At 42.2% G+C, this 13,724-nt stretch overlaps 1 protein-coding gene across 1 annotated transcript in view; it reads left to right on the forward strand.

The window, feature by feature from the left end:
* The window catches only part of LOC124798440 (metallophosphoesterase 1), a 161,800-nt gene extending 148,386 nt beyond the window's left edge, over nt 1-13,414 (forward strand). Inside the window, exon 9 of the mRNA XM_047261857.1 lies at nt 12,958-13,414. Coding sequence (XP_047117813.1) covers nt 12,958-13,119 — 162 coding nt within the window. The 3' untranslated portion in view covers nt 13,120-13,414. The remainder of the gene's footprint in view (nt 1-12,957) is intronic.
* Nucleotides 13,415-13,724: the final 310 nt, after the last annotated feature.

A 13,724-nucleotide genomic window follows, 5' to 3' on the forward strand; every position in this document is an offset into this window, starting at 1 on the left:
AAGGACAAAAAGCTCATCCAGGAAATAAGAGTGAAGGAAAAGGTGTCGACCTTTGCTGCTCGAAAATTATTCGCCAGTCGACAGCCCACCGTGCCTCAGACAGGAAAATACAGCACTGTCCTTACTTCTCCTCGGCCAACAAAGGAGGCTGCCACGCAGACTTGCGACCTCACCTTTAGTGCCATGGTCGTCAGATTGGCCAGCACAAAGATCGCCCGTTCAACCTCACCACTTTCGCCTGCCCACTCTATGGCTCACCCTTCGTCGGGTTCTGCTAAATCTCGAGCCCAAAAGTCAGACACCAAGACTTCGAAAAAAGAGCATACTCGTGAAGAGTTTTTACGTACCGCAACTTCACAACCATCAGTTCCTCCTTCATCTAAACATCATACTTCCAAGAAGGCTACAAAGAAACCCAGTTCCTCTCCTTCTCTGCCAAGGCGTATCCCATCTACAGCACCACCTGGCGGAAATCGCCCTCGGCCGTCTTCTGTGTCGCCGAGGCGCACTGCTGGCGGCCGGTCAACCGACCAATCGCTGGTGGCAGGAGCTGCTCCTGATCAACCTATGGATCAGGATCTTCTGCCTTCGGCTGAATGCCATTCCATGCTGTCGGTCGCAAGCTCTGAGCAGTCGTTGAGTTGACAGCACCCTTGGTCACATTCCTCCATTTTCTGTTCACCCTATGTCCATTATCCACTGGAATATCCGTGGTATTCGAGCCAATCGGGATCAATTGTCGATCCTCTTATGATCCTACGCACCGGTCATCTTCTGTCTTCACGAAACAAAGCTGCGTCCCTCATTTTCAGTCCGTCCGATATGATCTCCCCTCTGTTGAAGGCACTCCAGCCCATGAAGGACTCATGATTCTTCTCCATGAAACTCTCCATTATTACCCAATCCATTTAAACACTTCCTTCCAAGCTGTCGCCGTCCGTCTTTCCCTTTCCGGATACACATTCTCTCTTTGTACTGTATACATTCCATCGTCCACACCAATGGCACGAGCTGATCTCCTTCATCTTCTTGGTCAGCTTCCACCCCCCTATTTGCTGGTTGGGGACTTCAATGCCCACCACTCGCTTTGGGGATCTCCACATCCTTGTCCACGTGGCTCACTATTGCTAGACGTCTTCCACCAAGCAGATCTAGTTTGCCTCAACACTGGGGTCCCTACATTTTTATCTGCCTCCACGACAAATTTATCTCATTTGGACCTTGCGGTCGGTACTGTTCCGCTAGCTCGGCGCTTCGAATGGTTCGCCCTTGATGATACACACTCGAGTGACCACTTTCCATGTGTCCTTCGACTGCAGCCTCAACTGCCATACATGCGCCCGCGACGCTGGAAGTTTGCCCAACCTGATTGGACACTTTTTTCGTCTCTAGCGACATTCGATGACCGTCACTTTCCCAGTGTCGACGATGAGGTCACCCATATTACCGACGTTATTCTTACAGCTGCGGAACATTCAATACCACGCACCTCCGAATTGCCCCGGCACCCCCCAGTTCCTTGGTGGAACAAGGCATGCCATGATGCAATACGTGAGCGGCGACGTGCTCTCCGCGTTTTCCGCCACCATCCTACTTTGGCCAACTGTATCCGCTATAAGCAGTTCTGTGCGCGATGCCGTCGTGTCATCCGCGATAGCAAGAAGGCAAGCTGGAAATTCTTTATTAGCTCATTTAACACCTTCACTCCCTCCTCGGAAGTTTGGAGTCGGCTTCGACGGTTCTCAGGCGCGCCTAGTTTCTCCCCGGTCTCTGGGCTCACTGTCGCGCATGATACATTCGTGGACCCCGTCGCAATTTCTAACTCATTGGGTCGGCACTATGCTGAGATTTCGAGCTCTTCAAATTACCCGCCAGCGTTTCTCCCGAAGAAACGTGCAGCGGAAGTCCGACCTCTTGCTTTCTCCTCTCAAAATCGCGAAAGCTATAATACTGTTTTCTCCATGTGGGAACTCTCTTCTTCTCGCTCCTCCGCCCCAGGACCAGATGGTATCCACGTCCAAATGTTGCTGCAATTATCAACCCATAGTCTGCGTTACCTCCTTCGCCTTTATAATCGAATTTGGACCGACAGTACTTTTCCCAGACGATGGCGGGAAGCTATCGTCGTTCCTGTTCCGAAACCTGGAAAGGACAAATATCTCCCCTCTAGCTATCGCCCCATTTCTTTCACGAGTAGTGTCTGTAAGGTTTTGGAGCGTATGGTGAATTACCGTTTAGCATGGTGGCTGGAATCCCACAGTCTTTTAACACCTGCCCAATGCGGATTCCGAAAGCATCGTTCTGCAGTTGACCATCTTGTTGCTCTCTCCACTTATATCATGAACAATTTTCTCCGGAAACGCCAAACAGTAGCAATATTTTTTGATCTGGAGAGAGCATATGATACCTGTTGGAGGACAGGAATCCTCCGCACACTGTTCTCTCGGGGCTTTCGAGGTCGGCTACCCCTTTTTCTTCGCGAATTTATGGCAGAGCGCACATTAAGGGTGCGGGTGAACACTACTCTCTCCCGTACTTTCTCCCAAGAAAACGGGGTACCCCAGGGCTCCGTGCTGAGTGTTGTACTATTTGCCATTGCCATCAATCCAATTATGGATTGTCTCCTTCCTGATGTCTCAGGCTCCCTCTTTGTGGACGATTTTGCGATCTACTACATCTCTCAACGGACCAGCCTTCTTGAACGACGTCTTCAAGGATGTCTCGATCGCCTCCACTCTTGGAGCATCGAAACCGGCTTCCGTTTCTCTCCCAGTAAGACCATTTGTGTTAATTTTTGGCGACGTAAGGAGTTTCTTCCGCCCTCCTTACATCTAGGTCCTGTCAACCTTCCGTTTTCAGGCGTCGGTAAATTCTTGGGTCTTATGTTTGACAGAAAACTGTGCTGGTCCTCCCACGTTTCCTATCTTTCGGCTCACTGTCTGCGATCCCTCAACACCCTCCGTGTCCTGAATGGTACCTCCTGGGGAGCGGACCGAGTGGTTCTTCTCCGCCTCTATCGCGCCTTAGTGCGCTCGGAATTGGATTATGGAAGCATAGTCTACTCCTCTGCTCGGCCGTCTATTCTTCGGCATCTCGACTCTATCCACCACCGTGGATTACGTTTAGTGTCTGGAGCTTTTTACACTAGCCCTGTGGAAAGCCTTTATGCTGAGACTGCTGAACCTCCGCTGTCCAATCGGCGAGCAGTCCTTCTGAGTCATTATGCTAGCCATCTGTCTTCCATGCCTGCTAATCCAGCCCATGACATTTTTTTCGACGCCTCCTTTGATGTAGGGTATGCAGGCCGCCCCTTCTCCCTACTACCACCGGGAGTCTGCTTCTGTCAACTGCTCCATTCTCTTTCCTTCCGCTTTCCTAAAACCTTCTTGACAACTTGGGGTACAGCACCACCTTGGCTCCGTCCCCAGATCTGCCTGCTCCGTGACCTTTGTCGATTTCCCAAGGATGGTACCCCTCCACTTGTTTATCGTCAGGCATTTGCTGCTCTATGTGCACAAATGACGGACGCCACATTTATTTACACCGACGGCTCGAGAACATCGTTAGGTGTAGGGAGTGCCTATATTGTTGGCGACACCCCAAATCACTTTCGGCTTCCCGACCAGTGTTCGGTTTATACTGCGGAGCTTTACGCTGTTCTCCAGGCTGTCCACTACATCCGCCGCCATCAGCGGATACAGTACGTTATCTGCTCAGATTCTCTCAGCTCTCTCCTCAGTCTCCAAGCTCTTTATCCTGTGCACCCTCTGGTCCACCGGATTCAGGACTGTCTTCGCTTGCTCCACCTGGGGGGCGTCTCGGTGGCGTTCCTCTGGCTCCCGGGACACGTTGGTATCTGTGGAAATGAGGCGGCCGATATTGCAGCCAAGGCTGCAGTCTCTCTTCTTCGGCCAGCTATTCAATCGGTTCCTTTCGCCGATCTACGGAGCATTTTATGTCGTCGTGTTGTTCGTTTATGGCGTGCGCATTGGTCAACACTTCCCCATAATAAATTGCGGGACGTGAAAGCTCTTCCTTGTGTTTGGACCTCTTCCTCCCGAACGCGTCGTCGGGAGGAGGTAATTTTAACTAGACTCCGGATAGGGCACTGTCTTTTTAGCCATCGACATCTTTTAAGCGGCGATCCTCCCCCACTCTGTCCCCACTGCTCTCAGCTGTGGATGGTAAGACATCTTTTAATTGAGTGCCCCTATTTTAATCCGTTACGCTCCCGTCTACAGCTATCGCCTGATCTATTGTCGATTTTAGCAGATGACACGCGCTCAGCCGACTGCGTTCTCAAGTTTCTTAGTGCCAGTGAAATGACGTCAGTCATTTGAAGCTTTTTTTTTGGGGACAACCAACCCCTTTCTGTAGTGGATTTTTAAGCCTTCCTTCTGCTTTTAGTTTCTTCAATTTTATGACTTTCGTTCCCATTGCTGCTGGTTTTCAATTTCGGCTTTTTACTGTTTCGTAAGTCACGGACCGGGCGCTAATGACCATAGAAGTTTTGCGCCCTAAAACAAAAAAAAAAAAACAGAACAGTTAAGTACACTCATTTTGGGCAATAGCCCAAAGATTAAATGATGGGTATAACTGTCTAATCTCCGTAAGTCTCCTGCTCTTACATCAGCTTTAGAGAATCTGTCACTGTTCATTAAGCCATCGATGGCTTCATTGCTGGGCCGCAGCTGTTGACCAGTGAATCATCTACTGAATGATCTCCTTGAGGAGCTTTGAGTCATTTCTGAAATTTCCAGTTATATCCGAGGACATCTCAAGCTAGATTGGTTGATAGTCTGCAATCAGAAATTGAATCCTTGATCATCTGATTTGTGAGCATTGCTCACTATCATGAGGCAAGTGCCAAGTAGGATTAATAGAAGAAAAGCAGGAGACCCAATCAAGAGAGAGACCTTTCTTCGTGCATTTGTGCAGTAGTGTGTGACCAATGCAGATGTTCATCAAAATCTAGTGGCAGCTGCTACAAGAGAAGCATTTTACACCACAAAGAGGTGTGTTCGAAGAGTGTGCATTCCAGGAAGAGACAGGGGACATATTACTTCCTTTGATGTACATCTCAAAAAATGATGGGAAAATCAGAAAAAATTGGTGATTACCAACAGTCATTTTTTTCACACATCATTCTCAGCTGCAACAGGAAAAGGGGTAAATCATAGTGATATTCTTCCAGCTGCAGCACGAGAAGTCAGTGTAACATGCCAGAACAATGCAGCTGTGTATAAGTTCATTTACTCTCAGTGTGCTGTTATAATGTTATGCTGATGACAACTTAGTTGCTAGTGGGTTTCCCTGAAATGAGTAGAATCAAAGTTTCTGTCATTCTCTGTCATAGCCTCTTCTGTTGTAGTCTTATATGGCTTTGATTCAAATGGACTCTGTTTTGTTAACAAATGTGTATATGTGTCTGCAGGGAGTGTGGATATTAATGTTTGTAACATTCCAAATAATCGCATTACATACAACAGGGGAAAAATTGGAAAGAGGTGTACCAACCGTAACAAGATGATCCTTTGTTGGAATATGTCTGGAATACAAACTAATTATGTGGCTGCTCCACTCTAACACATATGTACATGCTCCAAAATTGCTGTAAACCATGCTGTGACAACATGTAGCACTTACAGTCTGTCACCAAACTCATTGGGCTATGCAGCATAGTTACCAGAAGATGAGCTTGTTGCTCTTTTCATCCATTAAGGAATCAATTTAACTTTAATTACAATCACTATGAAATAACAAATTTCTTTTTTAGTTTTATACCAGAGAATAATAATATTATTATGCCAACCTAATCACAGCAAACACTTTTCAAGTACATTAAAAATACAAATAATAATTTGTCATGTTCCCACATCACCCCCTTCTCAGTAGTGTGGTCAGTTTTAGGACTTCAACTAATATTGCTGGAAATCTAATTTCACAACCAGATCTTGTTGTTCTTGGTTTTTCTGTAGAATGTGGTTGTTGGTCGTGTGTGCTGATGATTTAACTGGAGTGTCTTCAGGGTGTGTATTATTATCATTCCTCAGGTACATATGTTTCAATCGATCAGTGGAGATAGTTTTTATCTGGTCTTTCGCTTGAAGTCCAAAAAGTTTTTAGGTTCCTTTCAGTCGCTTCCTATGGGCCTTCATCTGGAGGCTCTAATGCCTTCTTCACTCAGTCAACCCATACCATCACATGTGTTGAGTTGCTGAGGTCCTTGTGTGTGAAAGGTGCTTCTTTTGCTCTGTGGAAATACTGAACTAATTTCAGACGATTCATATATTGCTTCAGTTGTGACACAAATTGGGGCAAGTCTGAGTCCCTCTTTGTGCCATACTCTCATAAACAATTTCTGCAATTGTAGCTTTAGTGTTTTCTCTAATTGAGCATCAAAGACCAAGAAGGATTACAGGTATTACTTGAGTCCATTTAGCAATTGCATTGGCACAGATGGCTGCTCCAAGTGTCTGATCAAATGTTTCAATTTTTGCATTTGATTGAGGATGATATGCTGTAGTTTGGGTTTGATTACAACCACACGTTTTTGATAGTACTTGAAATAGCTCTGAGTTGTCTTCCACGGTCTGTCACTATTTGGTATGGTGTTTGCAATTTGTAACTCTGTCAATGCAACATTAAACAAGAAGTACATTCTCCTGAAAGGAGGGTTTGGTCCTACCAGGTCAAGGTAAATTATTTTGACGCATTCATCAGGACAGGGAAATGGTCCTAATGGCACTTGAACATGTCATGATACTTTATTTTTCTGAAAAGCCGTACATGTTTTAGCCTGATTTCTGACATCTTTTTTTATATCGGTCCAGTTGTCTTGATGCCCAGTCTGTTCCTTCTAACAGATACCTGAAATATTTGACAGCCATGTATATTCTAAGAAGCTCCCTGTCATACTTGGAATACTTCCTTCATGCTGTTGTGAACTTTTTTGGAAAAAAAGGTCCAATTGATATCCACTGTCTATCTTGCCACTGCTGCAGTGCAGCACCTGTCACAAAATCTGGTGAATCCACAAACATAGCAAGTTGATTGTGCAATCCAGGAAATGTCAAAAGCATAGAATTTGCAAGATCTTCTTTGCATTTTTGGAACTGAGCAATTGCTTCTTCTGTCCAGTCAATACATCTTCGGTCATTTTTAGTTGCACCTGTCAAGTGATCATTCAGCAAAGCTTGGTTTTCAGCAGCATGTTTCAAATGCCCACGATAGAAGTAGGTGATCCACAGTAATGTTTATTATCGTTGCAACCCTTTCCAGATCTGGCTTTGTCCCTGCAGGTGTAATTAAATGTCCTAAGAATGTTAGCTGTTGTACACTAAATACTGATTTTCCAACATTTATTACAGGACCATATTCATTCAACTGCTTAAAGAGTGAGCTTAGATGCTCAACATGTAGCTCTGGAGATTCTGATGCTACTAAAATATTATCCAAATACAGGAAAGAAAAATCTAGTTCTCTTAGAATGTCATGTATAATTCACTGAAATGTGCTGAGTGCATGATGAAGTCCCAAGGGCATATAATGAAACTCACAAAGACCAAAAGGTGTAATAATAGCTGTCTTTGGGTTGTCTTCTTTGGAATTTGATAATAAGCTTTTAGTAGCCCTGTCTTTGAAAATATATTTTTATTTTGAAGGATAAAATTTACAACATCAACTCATAGAACTGGATACCGGTCTGGGAGAGTCCTGTCACTCAAATGACAATAATCTCCACACACTCGCCACTGGTCATTTGGCTTCAAACAAGGTGTAGCTAACAGAAACCGAAATTCTTTTTTAGCAATTTGCAATTTATGTGGGTCGAATCTACGAGCCTTACTGTATTTTGGTGGACCACTGGATGTAGTGGTGTAATGCTGCAATTCAACAGCATTGGTACTATGATTGGTTTTGTTAGTTCAGGAAATCTTTTCAAAAGTTTAGAAAACTGACATATTGCATAGAGTGAGCTTACTGGGTCTTTAGCATTCACAGTGGTTACTTCTGCTGAAATGTTTAATTTGGTGATGTTGTCTATGAACTTTTTATTTTTGAGATCTACTAGTAAACCATGATGATGAAGGAAATCAGGCCCCAGTATAACTTTTGATATGTCTGCAACAATGAATGGCTATTGAAAATTATGTTTAAGCCTCAAATCTATGGTTATCAGCTTGAAACTGTAAGTTTTTATCTCGGAACCATTTGCAACATAAAGATCGAAGTCAGAATGTTTACTTTCTTGCCTGTTGAAACTGGTATAACAAACAAATCTGCACCACTATCTACAAGAAAGTATCTTCCACTATTGTGATCTTTAACAAACAGACAATATTGGGAGCTTGATACGGGACTGGGATAGAACACTCAGCCGCTGTTGTGTCTACCACTTCTAGTTTTCCTTGTTTGGCCACTGACAAGTTTTTCAAGCTTACAGAATGTGCCAAATTTAAAATTATAGTAGCAGTACTTTCCATTTTTATTGAATTTTGCTTTGCTTCTACTTCCACTGTGTGATCTTTGCCTGCTTAGTTTTCAAAGCATTTTTATCTCATTTTCCAATTCTTCAATTCTTAAGAGAAGATCTTTTACTGATGTGTTCGACAGTGTTGACAGAATGGACTGAACTAATGCAGTGTGAACCACCTCAATAGGATGCATGTCGATCATACGATCTGCCATTTGAGCAATCATATCCTCTGTTTCATCAGATATAACTAAAATACTGTGAATGCTATCAGGAAGTTTGTCAAGCCAAAGTGTTTTCAAGATCTTGTCTGACACATTAGTACCAGCATAGCCCCGCATTTTCCTTAATAACTGGCTAGTTATAACCCACTCTAGAGTTTTTTTAATTTAACACTCTTCACTTCCTTCAAATATGGTCAAAAGTCATTCTTTTGCAAGGGAATATTTATTGTTCGCATCACTTGTAATTAGGTCCCAGGCATTTCCAACAAATTTTGGCTCCAGCTAACCGAGTAAATAGTTAAATTTAGTCACTTCAGTAGCTATACCAGTGATTGTAAATTCCGCTTTGGCTCGATGGAACCAGATGTCTGGCTTTTCTGTCCAAAATGATGGTAGCTAATGCTTACCTTATCAATTTCCAGCTTGCATTCAGGATTATTACTTTCAGGTCCATTTACTGTTGACATTTTGTGCATTTTTTAAATACAGTATACCAAGTTGAAGAATTAAGTGAAAATTTCGCTGCAACTAGCTTGCAAATGTCGTCGTCTCACCATTCATTTTTGGGTCACCAATTTGTTGCTCTTTATTTTCATTAAGTACTCAATTTAACTAGATTTTTCAGTTTCTTTTATTTTGTTATCACACCCAACAAGAAACATTAATTACAACCACCCTGAAGTATGAAACTACTTCATTTTCTGTTTTATTCCAAAGAATAATATTATTGTGCCAAGATTATCGTGGCAAACACTTTTAAAACATGTTAAAAATACAAATTGTAATTTTTTATGTTCCCACAAGTTTCTGGAATGTTGGTACTTCACACTGGATAAAACATAATTTGGGGGGGGGGGGGGACTGTAAACAGAACCATTTAATATCAAGTGAGGTATCATTGGATTTTCAGAATCACCAGGCAAGAAGGCTAAACAGAGCTTCAGTTGGGACGTCTACGCCACTACTGGTGCACAGAACAATGAGTGTGTTTAGTAATAGGTTTTAATTAAAAGATACTACTAAAAATTGAATAACTTACAGTAAAAGGATCTCAAGTCAGATAATGAGAATGGTTATAAAAACAAATAAATACATTTCTTCAAAATGATAAGCTTACTCTCCAACACTCTTACATCCAAATGTATGTTATCATCATCTAATGGGGTGAGCCTGTTTGAAAGTGTCGTCTTTCCCATTAATCCCCGTCTTAAGTTATACATTCTTACGTATTTCTGTAGCACCTACCACTAGGAGATAAACAACTTTATTCTAAAGTATTCAGGAAAGCAATATCTGCTTTGAAAATATCAATTCATAAAACAAAATATTCATCCTACCTGCATCAGCATGAATATGGTAAAGTAGCACATAATTCTTATGAAGGAAAAAGATAGCAGACATAATGCTACTGATATGACATTCAGGGTACTGAACTTCTGAGATACTCAAGCTTCCAAACAGCTTTATGTGTTAGTGAAATGTGTCATTATTCCTATCTGGGACTGATAAATTACAACAACCATTAGGATAATTCATAAAGTTGTGTTAGTTATGTGGTATGTCCAGAAAGTAAGTACTGTTGTGGAAAAAACACACAAAAATAGTTTTCTTTCACACCAAAATTTATTTTTACAAGAAAGGGCATTTCTTAAACTATTTTTCTATGTAGTTTCCACCATTGTTCAGCCATTTGTCATAGCAGGAAGCGAACTTTTCTATACTCTCTTCATAGAAAGATTGTTGTCAAACCGCCTAGCTCCAAAATCACACTTCAAGTTGAAGAACAAGTGGTAGTCAGAAGGTGCAATGTAAGAGTTGAACTGCTGAATAAGGTTTTGACTGACTCCAGCAGAATAGGGATGTGCATTGTCATGAAGCATCACAATACCTTGTCCAAACATTCCATGCCTTTTGTTTTGAATTGTATACCCAAGTTTCCTCAATGTTTCACAGTATCAGACCGCATTGATGTTTTCACGTCTGGGGAGGAACTCAACAAGTGGAATGCCAGTCTGCTCCAGAACACAGTGCACATGTGCTGACATTATTTTCAGTTTTAATAATATTAGGAAAGGGCAGATTGCTACACACCATACAGAAGACCCATTGAGCCGCAGACAGGCACAATGATGCCTGATCTGGACTCGGGGCCAAGACACCCTTTGCTCATTTCTTCACAACCTCAACACCTCCTCTCTCATACATTTCACCTGGTCCTCCTCAATACAGTGCACAACCTTTCTCGAAATCAACCTCCTCCTCTTTGATGGCTCCATCCACACCTTTGTCCACATTAAACCCACTAACCACCAACCGTACCTGGGTTGTGACTGTTGCCATCCATTCCACATAAAAAAAATCACTCCAATACAGTCTTTCCACCCAGTAATGGCACATTATCAGTGACAAGAAATCCTTTTTGTATTATGCTGTTAGGTCTCACCAAGGCCTTCACAGACAGGCACTATTCTCCAAACCTAGTCCACAAACAGATTACCTCTGCTATTCCCCCCCCCCCCCTCCCCCCTCCTCGCCCACCCCATACCCCCAATACTTCCACCACCCAAAAGAGCCAACTACAAACCCCTGATTGAAATACTGTACCACATCCTTCATCAGGATTCTGAATATCTATCATCAGGCCCTCACATGAGGTACATCCTCCCAAAGTTCTTTCCCACCCTCCTAAAGTGGTGTCCCATCACCCACTCAACTTCCACAACATCCTAGTTGATGCCACTCTCAATCCCAGCCCATTGCCACAGGCATCATATCACTGTGGAGGGCTCAGGTGCAAGACATGCACAATCCACCCACCCAGCACTTACTATTCCAGTCCTGTCACAGGCTTATCTTACCCTATCAGCGCCCAGGCCCCTGTGAAAGCAATAATATTGTATACCAACTCTGCTGCAACCATTGAACAGCTTTTTATATTGGTATGATTACCGACCAGTTCCACCAGGATGAACGGCCACTGCCAAACTGTGGCCCAAAGCACAACATGCAGCTGAACCTAACATGCTTGATTTCAGTGGCTGCTTCACAATTTGGGCCATATGCTTCCTCCCCTCCAGCAACAGCTTTTCTGAATTGCACAGGTGGGAGTTATCCTTACAACACACCCTCTGCTGTCAAAATTATTCCAACCTCAACCTACGGCAACCTACTGTTCCCACACCCACCACCCAACACTTTGCACCCCTTCGCCCTGTCAACTCCTCCTTTTTTACATTCCCTCACCCTCTTTGTGTGGCACCCTCTGTCATTGTATGCATCATCCTTTCCTCTTCCCTGTTCTCCTCCTTTTCTGTTCCTTTCCCTTTCCATTTTCCATTTTTGACACTACAGCACACCTCCCGATGCTACACCAGGCAGTCTCTAGTCCCTGCATGGCATCAGACAGCGCTCTCTTCTCCTCTCATTGATACTCTGCTGTTCATCCCACTTCCCCACCCCACTCCAGGTTACTATTCAACATGGTAGTCATGTTACATTCAGAGTTGCTGGTGGTAGTGGCCATGTGTGTGCGATGTGTGCTTGTTTGGGTGAATGGGTGTGTTTGTTGAAGAAGGCTTTTGCCAAAAGCTGTAATGTGTAACAGTCTTTTCATTGTGCTGTCTGCAAATCAACATGTCATCTTTACGGTGAGTAGCAATTTATTCATTTCCTAATATTGTTGCTATTCCAACCTGGAGTTTTGATTGTTTGTTTTGAATTTTTATTTTTTGGGAGTTCATCGGTGCCTCCACTCCATTGACTGTTGTTTTGATTCTGGAGTGACATAACAAACCCAAGTTTCATCACCAGTCACAATTATGTTTAAGAATTCACCACCCTCATTACTGTATTGGTAAGAAATGTCAAAGCACTGTCAAGTCGCTTCATTTCGAGTGATCGGCAATGAATGTAATCGCAGCACAATCTGATTGTAATGGCATCAGTGGAGAGAAAATGAACAGATTGTGAAACTTCAATGCTGTGGTGATGGTAGAACAAAATGGTACTTACTTTCTGTACATGCGTCATAATCATCATATGATCTTAAGTATTTTTATAATAAGTGATCGGTTGTCTTTGTTAAAAATTTATGATTATTTCATGTGTCTGTAAAAACATACATTAGATTAATGGAAGTTGTCAGGATCTGATTCTAAATTCTGTGTTATATACCTCTACTTTGTGTTAGTTTATTACCTTGTGCTTTTGACTCATGACTATCTCTATATACAACCCTTTTTTGTTGTCTGTTGGCAGGCTGTATTTACACCAAACAATTATGCAGTTTCAAAATGTATGATGCCTCAAGAATCAACAATAATAAGCATTTACATCTTTGGTGCAACGTCAATTGCTTTATGGATTATTCTAACTTACCGAAGGTTTTGTCGTCGTACTCGATGGTTTAAACGGAAATAAAATTGTATTTTGTTGTTTGAAATTTCACAGATTAAGAGCATATTTCAGTAACTCTGCAAATATTATTTTCAGAATTGTATGTGAGTCTTATAAATAATTTATCTGTACAGATAATTTAAATCCAGTTTTACTTAATGAAATTTGTTATTTTTTTTTAAACCTTTTATATTCTGTGGATGTCCTTTCCTACCTGCACAATATTTTGGTTGATTTCTTAAACATTTGGATGGCCTGACTTTTATGTCTTACTACCGTTCACTTGTGAATTAGCAATAGTTATAAATTTTTCCCAAACTTTCAAAAAATGGTGAGTACAAAATAAAAACTTCTTAATTTGAGTTAATAATATATTGTCATATTTTTTACAATCTTAAACATGTTAAATAAAAGAATAATTTTGTTAAAGTTTTGTGCATAATTACTCACTTCCTGTTAAACCCCATTACAATTTTTGCAGCAAAGGTAAAGCTGAGAAACAAACTGTCTTTCATGTAGAAGAGGGACTTTTACATTCTAAGGATATTCTATTGTTTTGCCCTCAGTTTTGGAGGAGTGCATGACAACACTTCATACTCCCATCCCAACTTCTATGATTTTCTTTATTT

This window comes from Schistocerca piceifrons, chromosome 5 (assembly GCF_021461385.2).
Source record: "Schistocerca piceifrons isolate TAMUIC-IGC-003096 chromosome 5, iqSchPice1.1, whole genome shotgun sequence".
Taxonomy (NCBI): Eukaryota; Metazoa; Arthropoda; class Insecta; order Orthoptera; family Acrididae; genus Schistocerca; species Schistocerca piceifrons.